The sequence below is a fragment of the Globicephala melas genome, chromosome 2, assembly GCF_963455315.2.
Source record: "Globicephala melas chromosome 2, mGloMel1.2, whole genome shotgun sequence".
NCBI lineage: Eukaryota > Metazoa > Chordata > Mammalia > Artiodactyla > Delphinidae > Globicephala > Globicephala melas.
In genome coordinates this window covers 73,279,403-73,298,468 of record NC_083315.2, presented here as the reverse complement: position 1 = coordinate 73,298,468, position 19,066 = coordinate 73,279,403, and the positions used below count along the sequence as shown (strand labels likewise).

Here is a 19,066-nt window from a genome sequence, read left to right as displayed (position 1 = left end):
TAAAACTGGGATGGGGGAACCAGCCCAGCCCCAAGAACAACTGTGGTTTTGTTTTTTAAACTCGTGGACATTTTATGGCTGTGCGGTACTGAATTGCTCCCTCTGTCAGGCTGCCCCAGTGGGGTAGAGTGGCCACCAGGCTTGCAAACTTCAGACTGACCTTGAAGATAGGTTCTCAGAGGGAAGGAAAGCCAAGCCGCTTCAAGAGCACAGCCTGTGCTAACTACTGTTCTTCCAGATCCCCTGCCCTCTCAGGACTAACCAGTCCTTGGATGTCAAAATTTGCCTTTTCATTTCAAGCATAAGGCAATAAACACCGGCATCCACGTGGGAGAAGGCAGTTGCTAGACCAGGAGAAAAGGCAATTACAAAGCCAACTGATTTTGAAGGAAGCACGATTTCCACCTTATCTTTTTAACTTTGGCTGTCTCAGTATCTGTCTTTGTTGCTTTAGGGCATAAGCCGATCACCATCTAGTCAGGAGAGTAACCTGCAGGGTTTGTAGGGACATGAATATATAAGCTGGTTGGAACCCCTTGAGCCCAGTGGAGGCAGATTCTTTCCAAGGGGAGGGCTCTGGGGTGAAAGGAAGAAGCAAGTAGCCTGTTCCTGGGACAGCTGGGCTTCCCGGGACTGAGCAGGGTCATGCCAAGCGGGAGACAAAGCTGGGTAAATACTCCATGCTCTGGCCAGCAAAGGCCTGAAACCAGGCACAGGACAGGCCTGAATTTCTATGTGGAGATTTGGAGACTTCAACCAAGGGGAGAAACAAAGGATACAGAGGCTAGGAATAAGGCTGACATGCATTCCCTTACTCTGGATCTGTTCGTATTAGAAGCTACATGTGAACGATGCTGAAACCTCATATCAAAAACAGAACTGGCAGTTATCCCACTGAAGAGCTGAAAAGTTTTGATTCCACCTCTTCCTTTGTTTCGTCTATGCTCTGAAATCATTTTCTATGGTTTCTTTGTTTTCCTAGCAACTTGGAATACGCTATCTGGAGTGCATCCTTCATCTTCCTTCTCTTGCTTTAAGACTCTGATAGGAACCTGTTTTCCCTACTAACTTAGGGTCTTCAAAGCACAAAGTTAGGTCTAAATTATGGAGCTCTGAACTGTCTGGAATACTTAGGATTTATCTGGAATAGATACTGTAAATCATAAAATGTGACAAGGAGGAAAGTCAGAAGGTAAACGTACAGAGGTTCCCTTCTAGCAGTTGGTCGTGGGATGTGTGCTGTCCCGGTGACTGGGGAGGAAATGGTATAGAGTCAGAGCAAGACTGGAAATAGATTTTAACACTGGGCAGAGCCTCATTCCCCATTCACCATACCATCACTAAGACCTTCCCTGAGGGAGCCAGCACTGCAGCGGGCAAGGTTTTAATTCCCTGCAAACACCCAGGCTTCCCAGAGGTCAGGACACTCCAGGCACTGCATGGAGGATGGGTACTGTCCCCATCCTCTGGGCACTGCCATGCTCAGTCTCTGAACCCAGCTGAGCCAGGGTTAGGCTACTTCCTTCTTCCTTTCCTCTAGAACCCTTCCCTTTAGACAATCCGGGCCTACATATTCTTGAACTGGACTTGGAAAACTCAAAATCCACTTAACTCTTCCATGAGGCAAGGGAAGCCTGACTTCTACTGCCTGCAACTCAGCCCTCCCTCTTCAGGATGGGAAGGAAAACCTGCCTCTCATTCCTTCCTCTTGAGCTTACTGCCAAGGAAACAAGAGCTCAGTCTCAAGTCATCCTGCCAAAATGTTAACAGTGATTTGTTCTAGTTGGAGTTCCAGGTGATTCAGATTTTCTCCTTTATACTTTTCTGTATTTTTTAACTTTCTACAGTGATTCTGTATTCCTCCTGTATGTCAGGAAAAAAATACCAAAAAAAAAAAAATTCCTGCTTTAAGGATCGCCTCTCCCCAAACCTTTCCAGATGCTTTATCCTAGGTGAGAATCGTTTACTCTGGACCCGCCCCCCCCCCACCCAAGAGTCTCACCTGTACCTCCATCACAGCCTTTATTATTCTGCATGGTCAGCGTTGCCGTGTTCTTCCAATCCTCGGTGATTAGTTCAGTCACCAGCATATAGTAGGCTTGTCTACTGAATACATTAATAAGTCAATAAATGAATAAGTGAATGACTGAGAGATCCTGTATTACCGGACCCACTCTGGACTTTAAAATTTTTCCTAGTCATAGATGAGTTCATATCTATTAGGACAAAGGTGATCCTTTAAGACCAAGATGGTTTTCCAAAACTCAAGAATCCAAGAGATCTGGCAACCTCACTGATATAGAAACCTAAAACTTGTTTGAAATATTTCTGTATTCCTGATCCAAACTCCTTGCTAATCCTTGTATTAATCTTTAGAAATGTACTTGAAGTACGATAGCCTTGGGCTCTAATGGATTACAGCTGGGAAAGTTGTAATTTGTCCTCACCTACTGTTTAACAAGCCACCTCCACACCAGGTTCCACTGACATATTATGTCCTTTCTGGTTTGTTTCTTATTAATATAAAGCTGATGGTTCAACTACAGAACAGCAAGGGTTGCAGGGAAGGGCTAGTGATCATCCTAAATACTTAGCTCACTTCTTTACTGTGATTTCAGGGGTCCAAGAAAGCCCTCTTGAATCCCAACCATTCTCCCATTCCTTCACTAACTCCTTTCATTCCCGTAATATGGGAACAAAGCCTTCATTCCAAGATAAAGCTGACCCTATACACTTACTTCCAGGAAAGAGACATGGGCTAACAGCCCTACCAAGATTTAAACAGCATCCCACAGACCCTGAAAGGAGAGGCCCTGCAGAGACCAGGAAGGCAAGTTTGGAGAACTTAAGTCCATCCTTGACCCGTCCCAGTTTTGCCCAGAGCTTGCCTAGCTTTCAGACTAGATGCAGGCTATTTAACGTTGGAATCGTTGGGTTGGGATTTCTCTAAGTCCTAAACAACGTGGCTCCTGGTTCGCTCTCCCCTTACCCTCTTACTGTGGAGAACGAGACTGAGAAGGCTGATTAGGGACGCATAGCTGGGAACAGCACAAATGCAAAAGAGGACTTGCAAAGCGGAAAGTGTGTTTTCTGTTTTCAGAAACCTGCTGACATAGGGAATGCTCCTGTTTTTCTGTAGAAATGCTTCCTTCAGTGGACAAAATTCAGCCACAATCAAGCTAATTGAATGCACAAATGTAATATTTTTCCAGGGCACCTCCAATTTAATGCTTGATGAAATCGTGTCTTTCGCATATATTTACAAAAGCTTTTCTTCATCCAGAAATGTCTGTTAAAATTGCTTATAGATGCTGAGATAGCAAATCACTCTTCTAATGTAATGAGATAAGTCATCTCTATAAACTTTGCTTGCTCAAATGTACTCGCATAAAAGAAATCAGGCTACAGGCTTTTTTCAATAAATAGAATGAACAACTAGAACTTGATGGCTATAGCATGTTCTGCCTCATTGCTAAGGGATGTTTAAAATCGCTCCCTCTCTCTTGCAACGGAGTTTTCATTTTGGTAGTTGATGGAAAAAGGAGGTCAGATAAACTAATGTGGATGGGAAGGCAAAGCCGTTTGTCAAAATGTGGGGAGAGGCCTGGAGGCTGGAGTCATTTAAAGACTAAAAATTGATTTAAAAGATTTCTGTCCTCAAATCATTTTTCTTGCTAAATGCAGCCACTTTGTAAGCCTGGTTTCCCCTGCTCTAGCTATCTTTACTAATAATTTACGCCACAGGAACTTCACATACTGGGAAGATTCATATGCGTGGTCATTGATGCATAGCCCAGTAAGATGGGTCCAAAGATCAAGAGTCTGTGGAAAAGACAAGGTTTAGCCACATGTTTCTAAGTAAGATTTGTCTTCCAACTCTAATCTGGAAGCCAACAATGTGACAAAAAGGCTTAGTAGGTCATCTCACACACACCTAGGGTCAACCATATAGGGCTGTCATGGATGGCCACTCAGGTTGTGCACTGCATAAGTCCAGGGGACATACCATTCACATAGGCTACAATGTGAAGGGTGTCGTCTGGAGCTGTGCAATGTGACAGTCCTGTCCTGCTCCACCACACAGGTCAGGGAGAAAAAAAATCGTATCTTCTTGTTCACAATCATAGTTTAATAAGTTTCCATGACTAAACTGCATGCATTTACCTTTAACTCCTCCAAGAATACAAAGTTCTTCTTATCGGCTGCCATTGTTAAAGCCTGCCGCATTCCCTTTTCCTTCTCTTGACAAAGTAAAATTGGGAGAATAGTCAAAAATCTCCAGATGGTTCTTTACTTCCAGAAACGGTTTGGGGACTTCCCTGGTAATGCAGTGGTTAGGACTCCACTGCGTCTCCAATGCAGGGGGCCCGGGTTCGATCCCAGGGTCAGGGAACTAGATCTCACAAGCGTGCTGCAACTAAGGAGCCCGCCTGCTGCAACTAAGACCCGGCGCAACCAAATAAATAATTTAATTAAAAAAAAAAAGAAATGGTTTGGACAGCTTAACTGTGGAGGACAAGCTGGAATCCAGAAGATGAGGCCGAATTCTAAGTGCCCTTTCTGTCAGTTTTGGAAAACACTAGACAGCCATTGTTCCATTCAGGGGAGACAGCAGGCAGCATTTGGAACGGTTCTCCGGGGGCCTTCCTTTCGCCAAGCTGCCTTTTGGGCGTTCCCTCACGCCTGCTGGAGGGTCCAGAGCTGCCAGACCAGTGGCCAGGCCACCCTGGGCAGGGCGAGAGCAGGAGCCTGCCCACACCCTGGCTGCCCAGCCCTGCCTTCTCTTTCCACCACCTTTCCCTCTGCTGCATGAAACGCATTGTGTGGTGGGAAGAAACAGCCTGAATGCTTCGTGATCTGAAACACCGCTCCCGACAGCCTCTGCTCAGCCCAATCAGTTTTGTTGTTTTCATGGCCGCGCCACGTGGTGTGCAGGATCTTAGCTCCCCAACCGGGGGTCGAACCTGTGCCCCCTGCATTGGGAGCACGGAGTCTCAACCACTGGACTGCCAGGGAAGTCGCAGAGCCCGACCACTTCTGAGGGCAACACCAGAATGTGCGGGGAGACAGAAATTCCCCGCTTCTTATGCAGTTCCTTGAACTCTGCCCCAAGCACGCGGAAAAGTATATTCTGGGATCGGAGGCACCACATCTAATATGCATAGGAAGAGACATTTGAGAAGACACACTATTTTTTGCCTAACTTGCATTTTAAAGAGTATCTCAGTGGCCTTACGGGCACTTTGTGGGCCTAGTGACTGAAGAGCCCTGTTCCATCTGAGTTTCTACAGCAAGTCTGCCAAAGGTCAAAATAGCAAATCAATCGGTCCACAGATGTATATCTTTTGGTTATCGTGGTGCTGTTTTCATTGGATCTGAAGGCTGAAAGTGGGGCAGGTGTTCTCCATTCTCCAGGCTCCCCACTTCTGTCCAACCAGCCCATTTCACACCTGCATTTCCACTACCTGCCTAGTCCCTGCAGACCACTAAGCGCGCCCGACATCAGCCAGGTGTCAAGAATTAGTGACTGACACAGCACCCTTTACGAGGAGGAAATGTAGTGTAAGAATTTGGGGATAGTCATCAACACTGCCCCAGCCCTACCCCCAGCTTAGGGGAGGTACCTGTATGAGCAAGCCATCTGCAGGGTCCTGGGCTAGAAGCCAATGAACAGCACCTTCACCTTGTGAGCGGAGACAGGTACGTCAACACACACGCCTGCTTAGTACACAGTCTATCCATGGAAGGAAGGACCAGAAACCACGTGACTCTAGGAAGGCCCCCTGGCTGGCTGGGAAGAGAGTGGGAGGGAGATGTAATTTTCACTGCACAGACTCTGTGTGATGTTTGAAATGTGAACCAGGTGTATGAATTACCTTTAATCAGAACCATAAGAATGCTCGTGGAGAGCTTCCTCCCAGATGTAACACTCCCCTTAGATATTAGGGCACGGCTCAGACATTTTCTTCTCTGGGTCATCTTTCTCAACCCTCCCAGGCAAAGCCAATCGCTTTCTTCTCTGTGTGCCCGTCCACTTTTGTTACACCGCTTGTACGAGGATGCTGTAGCTTGACTCTGACAGGTGAGCCCTCGAGGCTGGGGCAGGATGTTACTGATTTCTGTAATTCTTATGGGAATACTTGGAATATTTGCTAAATGGAGTCTACCACACCATCCTACCCTTTTCCCAGTTTGAGGCCCCTGCAGCTTGTTTCCACCTAACTTACCTGTATAAAGATGAGCAGATGAAGGGGTCATTCTGGGATTTTTCCCCCCATAGGTACTATCATCCCCTGTGCAATAGAACCTTCTATTATAATGAAAATGTACGCTGCCTGTGCTGTCCAATACGCTAGGTGCTAACCACACGTGGATACTGAGTATCTGAAATGTGGACAGACTGACTGAGGAATTGACCTTTTAATTATTTCGTTTAAATAAATTTAAATGTAAATAGCCGCATCTGGATAGCAGCTACTGTATCGGACAGCTCCTTTCTAGAGCCTTCTTCCTCAAGGGGACAGCCTTACCAGCCCAACAATACAACCCTTAAGCACGTTTGATTTTGAAACAATTAAATTGAGAGCAAGGTCAACAAAGTACTTGTTCCTAAAGTAAAAATTCAGTTTATTCATCTGTTTACGACACAGTACTCAAAAGGCAAAGTGTTTCACATCATAGATTTCACTTCCAATTCCTCGGAATGTTCATTTCTTTTACTGTAAAGAGAGACTAGACCGGAAAGGCAGGCAATGCTTAGGCAACTAAACTAAGGATGGAGCAGGTGAGGTGGGCAGCACTAACGTCATCCTCCCAGGGATGGGCACAACGGGGTTGTTAGCCACAAGCTGATTGTGTAGAACTGTTAGCTGGGAGCGCAGAGCAGCCGTCCTGGACCCTCGGGCCATTGAGGGCTTCAGTCATCCCCACCGCACAGGTACAGCAGCGCTTTCTGGTAGTCACCCTTGGTGTCTTGCTATAAGTGGCCAAGGAGAAAAAAGAAATTCAGGGTCAGGAGAAAGACCCACACTCTGCAGAAACACACAAGCAGGCCCACGGCACATGGAGCCTCTGTGGGACCTGCCCAGACACACCCAAACCATCAGAGGACCCTCAGGGATCGCGGCCCAGGGGAGATCATTGCCACAAGGGTAGAGAGAACACAGGGTCCTGGGGATTAACATGGTAAGTGACCAGAGGACAGAACCCAGTCTGCTCCTCCTGCACTGAGGTCCTGCAAACAGCACCTGTTTTCTCCCTGGCCCACATCCTTCCAGAGAAGACACGCGAGGCACCTTCCTGCCTGACTGTGTTGTTTCGTGGACTCTTAAGGTCACGTGGGAATAAGCTGATGAGTTAAGGAAATAATTACTGAGTCTAAATCCTCCCTGAATTTTAAACATATGCCCTAGTAAACCTAGTTATAGCAAACCCAGCTCTAAATTCATCCCTGGTAACCACGGACACGATGTTGAAATTTTCAGGATCTTTCAGAAAGAGGGGTTTGCAACATCTGTCTGAATTAAACACAGTAGGAGGGACCACGGTGAAGGCAACTGCTTCTTATGTACGAACAATCTATCCCTCCAAAACAGGGACAGGCTAAATGGGGAGGGGAGAGATGGGAGTTCTGAGTGAGGAAATGTTGCCAGGCTTATCACAGAGGAGTTTCAAGACATGGAAATATAATAAAACGTAGATTAAATTGATCTAAGTCTTTTCAGGACGTCAGCAAGTCCTGCAGGATCACTGTCATGAGCACCAACTGTCACTGCAGAATATGTGTGGGAAATATGAAATATTTGCCTGATTCTGTAAGATGCCAGGACAAATCCTAATAGCAGTTTCAAAATAAATCCCTGATATTTGATGACTAGCATCTCTTCCCCGGGGAGTTAGAAAACAGAAAACCGCCATTCTGCCATTGTTCTTTTTTTTTTTTTTTTTTTTGTGGTACGCGGGCCTCTCACTGCTGTGGCCTCTTCCGTTGCGGAGCACAGGCTCCGGACGCGCAGGCTGAGCGGCCATGGCTCACGGGCCCAGCCGCTCCGCGGCATGTGGGATCTTCCCGGACCGGGGCACGAAACCGTGTCCCCTGCATCGGCAGGCGGACTCTCAACCACTGCGCCACCAGGGAAGCCCTCTGCCATTGTTCTGACAGGCACCTGCCCAGGACTCCCAGCCCTCTGATGGTCAGGTGGGGCCTTACCTGAATGTAATAGTACAGGGACTTGCCGTACTTTTTCTTGAATTCACATCTGATTTTCAACATGTCCACTTCACTGCGGGAGATCATGATTCTAATCAGGACCTTATCGCGAGTGCCCTTGCCCTGAAAGTCAAATTTACGCTCCGAGTTATAATTCGCTGACAATGTTAATCATTAAAAGAGAGTCTAGTGAGTTCTCCTGCGCATGGAACTCATTTGGGTTCCTGATGCCACCCTCTAAGAGACTGCAAAGATAACCGCAAAACTGCTCCCTTAAGAACAATGAGCGCCTTGGAATTCCAAACACACCAGCATGAAATCGGCACAAAGCCCCCATGCTGTACATTCAGTAAACGTGAACTGAGCGCTAACCACTGCAAGGCTCAGGTCAGGAAGTGCGCGAGTTTACGTACATAACACAAAGCTCCTGGCTCTCGGGGGCTTAGAGAGCACATGCTACCACGCTCACCGTGGCTCTATGCCATTTTGAATGGTACAAGCAAAAAGGACCACTAAAGTTTACATCCAGAACCTCAGAGCAGAGAACGGGCCATACTTGACATGGAACCTGAGGTGAGACGGGAGAGAGGCAGTGTGGACAAGGGGATGACCCAGGAAGAGGCGGCAAGGGCCTGGAAGCCATGAGGCACAAGGCACATCTAAGGCGTGGAAAAGGGGATGCGACTGTGGGAAGAGACAGTCCATTTAAGGGAAAAGTGGAGGGCTGGCTTTGGAGTCAGACAGACGCAAGTTCAAGTTTGGCTATGTAACCTCAAGCAAGCTGAAGCTTTCCAAGCTCCATTCTCCTCATCTAGAAAGAAAAGAGTCACACAAGCCTCACAGGTGTTTTGGTAATGATTTAAGATAAAGTAAGTCGCACAATGTCTACTGCCTAGTGGTTGCTTAAGAACCTCTTTTCCTTGTCTGTCCTTACTCTGGGGTACCAGGAGGGAATCACTGAGAAATCTGAACAGGAATCTGACATGATCACCATCCAGCCTTTTCTCTCTCCCGTGGCACTTTGCTTTCTACCTGTACACAAACACGTGTTCAAGTAGTTGGGAGAAACAGAAGACAGATTGGTGGTTTTCTCACCTGTCACATAAAAGCAGAGCTGACTAGTGTGTTCCTGCACCTAGACAGTGGGGTCCCTTCCTCCATCCACTAGTCAGGAGCTTTCGTCTGGGGCACAAAGGAAGAAAAAGCCTAGTGTGGAAACATGGACCTCTCGGCCAGTCGCCCTTACCTTCATGGAGTCATACAGTCTGTCAGCAAAATACAGGGGCTTGTTCTGAATGCACTGCACTGTGGAGAGAAGAAAAGGGTCAGTAACTCCTCTCTCCTCCACCAGTAGGGGGCGAAGCCCTGACCTGGGGCACCACCAGATGACCAGACGTAACAGGAATGGGCTCTGCAAAATGGGAAACGCTCAGGGAAAACCAGGAATCCTCTGAATCAGCCAGCTGTGCTTTTTTTTAAAAAATAAATTTATATATTATTTATTTTTGGCTGCGCTGGGTCTTTATTGCTGCAGGCGGGCTTCCTCTAGTTGCGGCGAGCAGGGGCACTCTTCATTGTGGTGCGCGGGCTTCTCATTGCGGTGGCTTCTCTTGTTGGGGAGCACGGGCTTTAGGCCCACGGGCTTCAGTAGTGGTGGCGCACGGGCTTAGTTGCTCCGCGGCACATGGGATCTTCCCGTACCAGGGCTCGAACCCATGTCCCCTGCATTGGCAGACGGATTCTTAGCCACTGTGCCACCAGGGAAGTCCCCCAACTGTGCTCTTAAACCAGGGGACTCTGAGCAATGCAGAAACCCAAATGGATGTGTGAGTTCCCCCAATGGAGAGAGCCCTTTCTCTGGTTATCTTTTTTTTTTTTTTTTTTTGTGGTACAGGGGCCTCTCACTGTTGTGGCCTCTCCCGTTGTGGAGCACAGGCTCCGGACGCGCAGGCTCAGCGGCCATGGCTCACGGGCCCAGCCGCTCCGCGGCATGTGGGATTTTCCCGGACCGGGGCACGAACCCGTGGTCCCCTGCATCGGCAGGCGGACTCTCAACCACTGCGCCACCAGGGAAGCCCTCTCTGGTTATCTTATTCCTCCTGGGCAACGCTCCATTCTACCAACGTAAGCCCTTTTTCAGTTCCGTGTCTTAAATTCATACGGTGAAGATTATGAAACTACCCAAATCATGTAAAGAAGCCATGTCTCATGTCTCCCAAAGCCACTTGAATTAACAGGATGGCCATTTGTTACTTCTGCTTCAGCACAGCTAGCTGACCGAAAGCTGATGTCCACTAGGGATGGGGGGGCCACACCTGCTTACCCAGGTTCAGAAAAGCGTTTTCCAGGTCTCCTTTAACCTCCATCTTGATGCTCTCCAGCATGTCATAAGGGCTGTAGCTCTTGTACCTTTCAAATACTAAAGAAAAGCAACAGATAAGTATTATAACCGAGCTACTAGTCAAAGCTATCAATGGTTACCCACACGGTTATGCATCACACACACACACACACACACAGATGATGATAATCATAGCGTCCTAGAGGGTTAGGGACTGCCATGCAGACCAGAGCTGACACTGTACCAGGTGCCCCGGGACAGCCGTACCGTGCACCTGTCCTGAATGACACTGCCCCAGCCACATGTTTTGACCATCTTCATCTCTCCGGCGTGGAACCCACTTTCTCTGGGCCACGAGAAACAGTACATAGCACCCAACTAAGTCCATTACTTCAACAGATACAGCAAGATAAAAGGATCCAGACGAGAAGAGGCAGCACAACAAAGCACCAAACAGAAGGATTTAGGGGAAAAAAACGATCCAAAATGGGAAAGAAGGATGAATGGACTTGGTGAGGAAAAATGGGTGAGATGAGAGGGTACAAAGCGGGGAGTGTACTCTGTTCTGGCAGACCCGAGCCCCAACACAGACACCCAGCTGGCCCACTGGAGAGGGCCCTCCGGTTTGGCCCTGGTGCTCTAAGACCTCCCCAGCACAGCACTCACCTTTCTGGAGGTGGCATACACTCCGCTCGGTCATGATGCTGATCCACTTGGGAACATCAGTTCCTTTCCTCTTCACGCCAGCGTCGTAGAGTTCCTACGAGCACAACCGACCACGAAAGTTAATTCCACAGTCCAGAGCAAGGTCATTAAAAACCCGTCACGCACAAAACCCCAAAACCTATACATTCAGAACGCCAAAATGAGAAAGGACGATTGCACTGCAGACACAGGAAAAATGTGCTGTTTAGGTCAAAAGTCTTAAGAGCAGTCTTCCTGAAGCACAGACATACAGCATGACAGGAGGTTGTTCGTGAGGGTGATGCTGTAGAAATCTCCTTCCCTGAACACCGAAGGGATGACCAAGAACCTCTGCTCATATACGGAAGGACAAGCCAATGCTCATTGGCACACCCAGCTCTCCTCCATTCGGCACGTTCAATAGCACATCAACTACTGGTCATCTACTGAAGACAGCTACAAGTCACATACCCACCCCCAGAATTCCTAGAGACTCCGGAAATGACGGAGCTGAAAACAAAAAAAAAGCTGGTCCAATCACATTTTCAGTTTCTGGAAAATTTAGGGGCTATAAGTGACACTAAGAATGGCAGGGAAGGAGGGAGAAAGGCTTATGCAAGAGCCGATACTTATTCAGTGACCATCCACTATCTGGGAGCTGCAAAACCCTTTTCTAGGGACTTCCCTGATGGCGCAGCGGTTAAGAATCCGCCTGCCAATGCAGGGGACATGGGTTCGAGCCCTAGTCCGGGAAGATCCCACATGCTGTGGAGCAACTAAGCCCGTGCGCCAAAACTACTGAGCCTGCGCTCTAGAGCCCGGGAGCCACAAGTACTGAAGCCCGTGCGCCTAGAGACCATGTTCCTCAACAACAGAAGGCCCTGCTCACCGCAACTAGAGAAAGCCCGCGCAGTAAAGAAGACCCAACGCAGCCAAAAATAAATAAACAAATAAATTTAATAAAAAATAAATTAAAAAAAACCCTTTTCTACCTCCTGCTAAGTGGGCTATGTGAAATATACTGAATTTTAAAACTAAAACGGATTAAAATTGAATTTGTTCTTCAGCTCTTATGAAATACTTCGAGACAGCTGTCGACCGTCTGGGAAAGGCATGTAGTTCACAGTGATCTGAATCAGCTTCACAAATAGTTCTGGATGATTATGGAATGAGAACCAGCAGTTCTATTCAGCCAGAAAAGAAGGAAGGGCCTCTGCCTCTCTCACCTCTTCCCCCACCACCAAGGGCAGTAAGCCTTCCTATCCCCGCCTGTGCCTCTACCATCTCCTCCCACTGTTCTGTGCTGTGAATTCTATTAGTGTGTGTTTGTAGCAAATGCCCACCAGTGTGAACACCAGCATCACACCCTGCAGAAACAAGTAAAGCCTAAATGAGCAAATGTGAGTCAGAAATTGACCTGTAACTGACACCAGCATTATAAGGGTATATCCCGTTATAACCACAGCTTCCAGAAAGTGACAACGAAGCCCACAAATTCTTTGACCTTCCTCCCTTCCAAACGTGGAGCCTACTTCCCCTCCCACTGACTGGAAGCTAGACCTAGTGACTCGCCTCTAATGAACAGAGCGCGACAGAAGTGACAGTGTGTGTGACTCTTGAGATTACACCATAAAAGGCACCTGGCTTCCTCCTGGCTGTGTCTCTTGGATCACTCACTCTGGGGAGAGCCAGCTGCCATCTGTGAGGACACTCAAGCAACCCCTTCGAGAGGCCCACGTGGAAAAAGAGTAAGGCCTCCTGCCAACAGTCACATGGGTGGGGGACTACTACCTCCTCCTGAAGCTGTCAGGCCCTCAGATGACGCAGCCCTGGTCCACCCTTTGTCTCCAACCTCAGGAGAAGTCCTGAGCCACTTCCCAGTTCCTGACCCACAGAAACTGAGAGATAATAAATGCTTGTTGTTCTAAGCCACTGAGTTTGAGGTAATTTGTTATGCAGGATGGATAACTATACCCACTATCCAGAGACTAGGAAACAAAACCCCGAACACCAAGAAGCTTGGCACTGACCCGGGCATCTTGGTCAATCAGTTCATAATCAATGACGGAGCCATCCTCCGCTCTTCGACCCTACAGGAAAAAAAAAAAAAAAAATTAAGAACATCAAATGTATTTCTTGGTACATTTTAAAACTGAAAATGTTATTTTCTCCCCAACTCATGTAAGCCACTATTTACTGAATAAACACCCTCCTGAAATTTTTCTTCACTTAAAAGTCTAGGTTAGGGCTTCCCTGGTGGCTCAGTGGTTGGGAGTCCGCCTGCTGATGCAGGGGACATGGGTTCGTGCCCCGGTCCGGGAAGATCCCACATGCCGCGGAGCGGCTGGGCCCATGGGCCATGGCTGCTGAGCCTGCGTGTCTGGAGGCTATGCTCCACAACAGGAGAGGCCACAACAGTGAGAGGCCCGCGTACCGCCAAAAAAAAAAAAAAAAAAAAGTCTAGGTTAAAAACAAAAAGTCTAGGTAAGACCAAGGATTGTTACAATAATTGAGGCAGTGAAGTGGGGGCTATACCCTCTTGTTACCCAGTTCTGGGCTAAGCACCTTACAGAATCTACCCTCCTCCCCCTAAAAAAGGTAATGATATTTAGCTCCTTCCTTCAGAGAGTTCACAGCCCAGATGGAGAAATACGCATGGAATAAATGGTAAAACAACACAGTATCTGTGGCTCTAAGTAGACGTGAAATGCAAAAGAAGGCAGAAATCTGTCGGGCAGAATCGTCAGCAAAGTCTGTGGACAATGGGGTACTGCTGAGGCAAAGCGCAAAGGCTCCATCAGATGAGGCTGGCAGTGGGAAGCAGGAGAAGCCATTCCGCACAAGAGGAGCGGCACAGGGGAGTGATGTGCACCCAGCCGAGGAGAAGGTGAGCGGGAGGGAAGCCTAGCGAGGAGGACTAAGTTAGGGAGGGCCAGCGGACAGAAGACACTTAAAGGCAGTTGAGAGTTTGGATTTGATGCAGCAGAAATGTCTCTTGATCAGGAGCTTGGTGCAAGTGGATTTCAAAAAGATGGGTGGGGGCTTCCCTGGTGGCACAGTGGTTGAGAGTCTGCCTGCCGATGCAGGGGACACGGGTTCGTACCCCGGTCTGGGAAGATCTCACATGCCGCGGAGCGGCTGGGCCCGTGAACCATGGCCGCTGAGCCTGCGCGTCTGGAGCCTGTTGCTCCGCAACGGGAGAGGCCACAACAGTGAGAGGCCCGCGTACCGCAAAAAAAAAAAAAAAAAAAAAGATGGGTGGGTGGCGGTATGCAGGGCACGTGGTAGAGAAGTGAGCTGGGGAGGGGAGTACGGAGCTGTTATGGTGATGGAGAGGTGCGTGGGCAGGACACAGCATGCCCATCGACCATTTGTCATCAGGGTTCCCAGGGGAAACTTCCTCTTCCCTCGCCCAGCTAATACACATTAAACTGCACTCGGGTCAGAACTCAGACTAAGGAAGGAAATGCCTTTCATCCACATTAATGTGCTAACATTAGCAAACAAGCAAAGACCTCTCCAGGGAAACCACTACCTGGGCAAACCGTCTCTTAAGAAATGAAAGCAAGTGAAAGAAACAAGAGGGTCACTTGCCCCTGGCTCCTATGTGACCACAGATAGGGGCAAAATGACCTTCCCCGAGTCACAGTGAGGGCTGGCACGTAAATCCAGGCCAGGAGCTGAGAGCCGCTTCTTCCTCCTCTGGCCCCAAAGTCCACCTGACCATACGGTTTTGCAGGATAAGAAATCCTATTATACAAAAATGACAACTCTGCAGTGACAGTGTAAACCCACTGTCGAAAATGCAGCTGGAATTTCTGATGCAGGCACAGAGGACTGAGTTAATTCGTTCCCAGGTATAAAATGAGGCGCACAACTTGCCTTGGGAGGAAGCAAGGACAAAGAAATAAACTGGAAACCAACCTTCGAGAGGGCGACCATCAGCTTGCGGAAGTCACCAGACGTGTCAGAAACGATATCCTTCTCCAGATCGGTCTTGTACACTTGGAAAACAAAACAACATATCTGGTTTGACGCTTCCTGCCTGTGCAGTCAGCCAGCCACCCGTCCCACTTATCCCCTGCCCACTGAGCCTCTAAAAAGCAGAAACAGCTGTGGCAGCATGGAGGTACCCACCCAAAGGAGGTGGACTCTCTGGAATGATCTTTACCCTCATAAAATCAGAGCCAATGCTATTATCAGTGACAAGGGACACGCAGAACCGGATCAGACCAGGGATCTTCAAGCTCACCTTTGATCAGTGACTTCCTGGGTAGCTGAAATACTGGTTCCCAAACTTCTTGACTATACTTATTTGGATCATTAAAAAACTTGGAGGACTACACACACACACACACATACACAACTGCGGTTTATTATCTACTGATCGAGAAAATGCACAATGGCAAAAACTAGTAAGAATTAAAGAGTACTTTTCAATGAATGTGTACTTTATTATTCAAAATAGCATCTCTGTTTAAATGTAGTGGTACCACGTACACATGTAAGCTGCATCATTTACTCCACCCGGGTCTCCTACACTGCTTGGTGCACAAAGGTCCACGTGCCTCTTGCAACAGTGATCCACACAGTCAAGAGCTGGGAACCTCCTCAGCAGAAACTGGACAGCACCCATTCCAAGAAATCCATGTAAAATACTTTCTACTTCTCCCCACCAGATTTCTTTTTTCTTTTTTGTTTGTTTTCTCTGCTTTCGCTCCTGTATATACTTTTGTATTAGTTCTAGGGGAACATCATCATCAAAACCCAGGCCATCAGGAGGTGGAGGAGAGGGACCTGGAACAGAGCAGACCCCTGGACGGTCCAGGTGGCAAGCATTTCTCCACAAGTAATACAGGCACCCTATCCTGAACACCAGCCCCGCAGGCCAGGATGGGGGTCACAGAAACAGGGCTGAGAGGGTGCACCACGGAACTGGGGCTACTCACTTTCCTTGTAGACTCTGTTGATTTCCTGCAGCTCCTGGTTGGTCCTCGAGCAGATGATCTCAATGAGGGAGTCCTCATCGGTCCCCAGCCCCTGCGAACCAGGCATCGCAGACATCAGCAGGGAAAGCCCTCCAGGCCATTAGCCCACTTCCCTGACCTCAGTCAGGTAAACTACACACACAGACCGGGTGTGTAGCACGCCCCTTCCTGCATTCCTCCTGAGGGATCTGTACTGCATTCCTCAGCACAAGGTAAAGTTATATTCTATTCCTTTAAAATACTGCTTCATCAATGGGCTTCTCGGGTGGCGCAGTGGTTGAGAGTCCGCCTGCCGATGCAGGGGACACGGGTTCGTGCCCCGGTCTGGGAAGATCCCACATGCCGCGGAGCGGCTGGGCCCGTGAGCCATGGCCACTGAGCCGGCGCGTCCGGAGCCTGTGCTCCGCAACGGGAGAGGCCACAACAGTGAGAGGCCCGCGTACCGCAAAAAAAAAAAAAAAAAAAAAAAAAGCTTCATCAAAATAAAAGATGGTTTAACTGACAAGTTTTTTTTAGCTCAACTACATTAAAAAAAATTTTTTTCCACTATATATAAATATACAGTGAAATGGGAAGAGACAGCAATGGAATACACCAAAATGTTAAAAGTGGTTGCCTTTTGGCGATGGGTTTATAAACTGAATAACTTTATCGTCTCCCTATGTTTCTTTATTTTTCAACTTCTCTAATAATCGGCCATTACTTTAATAGATGAGAAATAATTTTCTTTATTGTACAATTCTGCTCAGAAATTTAAAACAAAGGAACACAGAGACTTTATGCTGTCATGTGCAGCCAGCATCATTAGATTGCAGCAAGTCTTTTACGAGGGAAAGTTATAGATAAGATAAATTTTTTAGCTTTACCTCTTTGAAATGTAAAATTGGGTTAGTGTTAAAAATTTCATTCTTGTACTTCCATTTTTGCTCGAGTGCGATGCACTCTTCGGGCATTTTAGAGAAGCAAAAGGAAATAATGAAGCGCCAGGTAAACCTAGACACCAACACTTTAGGAAGGAGGAAGAATTTGATGGGTGATCTATTCAAATTTAATACATACACTTCCGAGCTGCCATGCCAGAGAGCTTGAAAGGACCCAATGAAACTTGTATTTCAAAGCTGGCTTCATGATCAAAGTCAAGATTTAATAATCAGGATTCTCTAATACTTGTCTTTCCGAGTATGGAAATATCACTTTGAACTAAGCAGAATGACAACTGTTTAAAATGTAAATCAATTATGAGGTGTTAATACAATAAGAAACTTACTTATCCACATGAAAAGTGTGTCAGCGATTAATTAAACTTATTAGAGTTTATATGCCCCTAAAACAGTGGTTTATAGAAGCTAAGCCTCAGGTGAATACTTAATTTTGAATTTTATTCCTCATCTAATCTGAGCCAAGGCCTCTTCCTCCCAGAGTTTTTAATCATGATTTGTAGAGGTGCTGGCAAAGCCAAAATTTCTTCCCTTCTTAGCCAAAGGTCTACACAACATTCTATACAGATATTATAAAGAGATGACCAAGCATCTTCAAATATTTTAGGGGGCAGTTTTTCAATCTCAAGGATATGTAATAGAGTCTAAAAATAACTCATGCATTGGAAGAAATGCTATATCCTGACACTGTTGAAACGTAGAACAGGTATAGCAATAGAAGATTTGTTTTCTTTCATCACTGATATACCCATGTTAATATCAGAGAATTCTAATAGCATTTTTTCCTCTATATTTAAAGGTGACCTTGGCGATTTCAAACTTGGCCCAGGCTCTCCACAGACTGTCCACAGTTCCCATCACAAGGGCAACGTCTACTGTAACATACGGCAGATATTGCCACTGGTATTGCCAGAAGTCAAAACAGATTTTTTTTAAAGCATAGTTCAGTTCATGTCACTCCAAGCTTTATGGATTTCAGAAGGGTACTCAGCTGTGATAGCTAATGGAAGAGCTGGCACAAGGTCAAAGATCTAGCAGTCAAAGCACCTTTCATTGGGCCCAATTACATAGATTACAATGGTGATTGACAGCTCAAGCAAGTCTGTTTCAAGTCACTAATACCTAGTAACAGATACTTATAAAATTGCACAAATCACAACTAAATGAATTCTTGGCAAAAATAAGATAAACTGATCTGAAGTGATGATGGTCAGAAGAAACCTAGGAGAGGCCAGCTCATCCATGGTTCCGAAGGTCCCAAGACTGAGTGTTTTCAGTGTTCTTTTTATTAAACAGGATCATTAAGTGTTGTTGACATTTTATCATTCTGTCCAATATAGTCTACTTAGAAAACTCAGAGCAAGTCTGCTCAAATAAACTGAGCACAGCTTGGGCCAAGCTGGAAAACTGATTTCAGAGCACATCTTTCAGCAGCCCTGAGCTATCAACTTCTGGGCCCTGGAAATACCCAGTGGGAAGCTGCCTCCCTCTCGAGGTGCTCTGTGGGGGAAGGGATGACAACTGAACTGTGACATTAGCTGGTGACTGACTTACAGCTCCGTCTCTCCATAATTCAGAAATGGTGGCATCACAGAAAATGCACTCGGACTTAGAATAAAAAATCAGAACTACAGCTTTCCCTCCACTCTGAGGCTTTACCCAGTTTTACCAGCAGAGGGCAGTGTCAGATTATTCAAAGTATTGCAGGCACACTTAACGAAAAGGGTTCTGTGCTTTGCCATTAAACATGCATTTATGTTTATATATCTAATCCATTTATATAATACTCGATGTTTTAGGTACACACAAAATTCAGGGGAACTTACAACCTGGAATTTTTACTATCTAATTTAACCTAAAAAATCCATGTTCAAAATAACTTTGCAAAATACAAACAAAAGACAGT

General features: G+C 46.9%; 1 protein-coding gene across 1 annotated transcript in view; it reads right to left on the bottom strand.

Moving 5' to 3' along the window:
- Positions 1-6,603: 6,603 nt before the first annotated feature.
- The window catches only part of ANXA2 (annexin A2), a 44,369-nt gene continuing 31,906 nt past the window's right edge, over positions 6,604-19,066 (bottom strand). Inside the window, exons 6-13 of the mRNA XM_030878872.3 lie at positions 16,184-16,274; positions 15,159-15,238; positions 13,265-13,324; positions 11,217-11,310; positions 10,533-10,628; positions 9,456-9,514; positions 8,210-8,332; positions 6,604-6,976 (exon numbers count right to left, since the gene is read on the bottom strand). Of these exons, the coding sequence (XP_030734732.1) occupies positions 6,917-6,976; positions 8,210-8,332; positions 9,456-9,514; positions 10,533-10,628; positions 11,217-11,310; positions 13,265-13,324; positions 15,159-15,238; positions 16,184-16,274 (663 nt within the window). The 3' untranslated portion in view covers positions 6,604-6,916. The remainder of the gene's footprint in view (positions 6,977-8,209; positions 8,333-9,455; positions 9,515-10,532; positions 10,629-11,216; positions 11,311-13,264; positions 13,325-15,158; positions 15,239-16,183; positions 16,275-19,066) is intronic.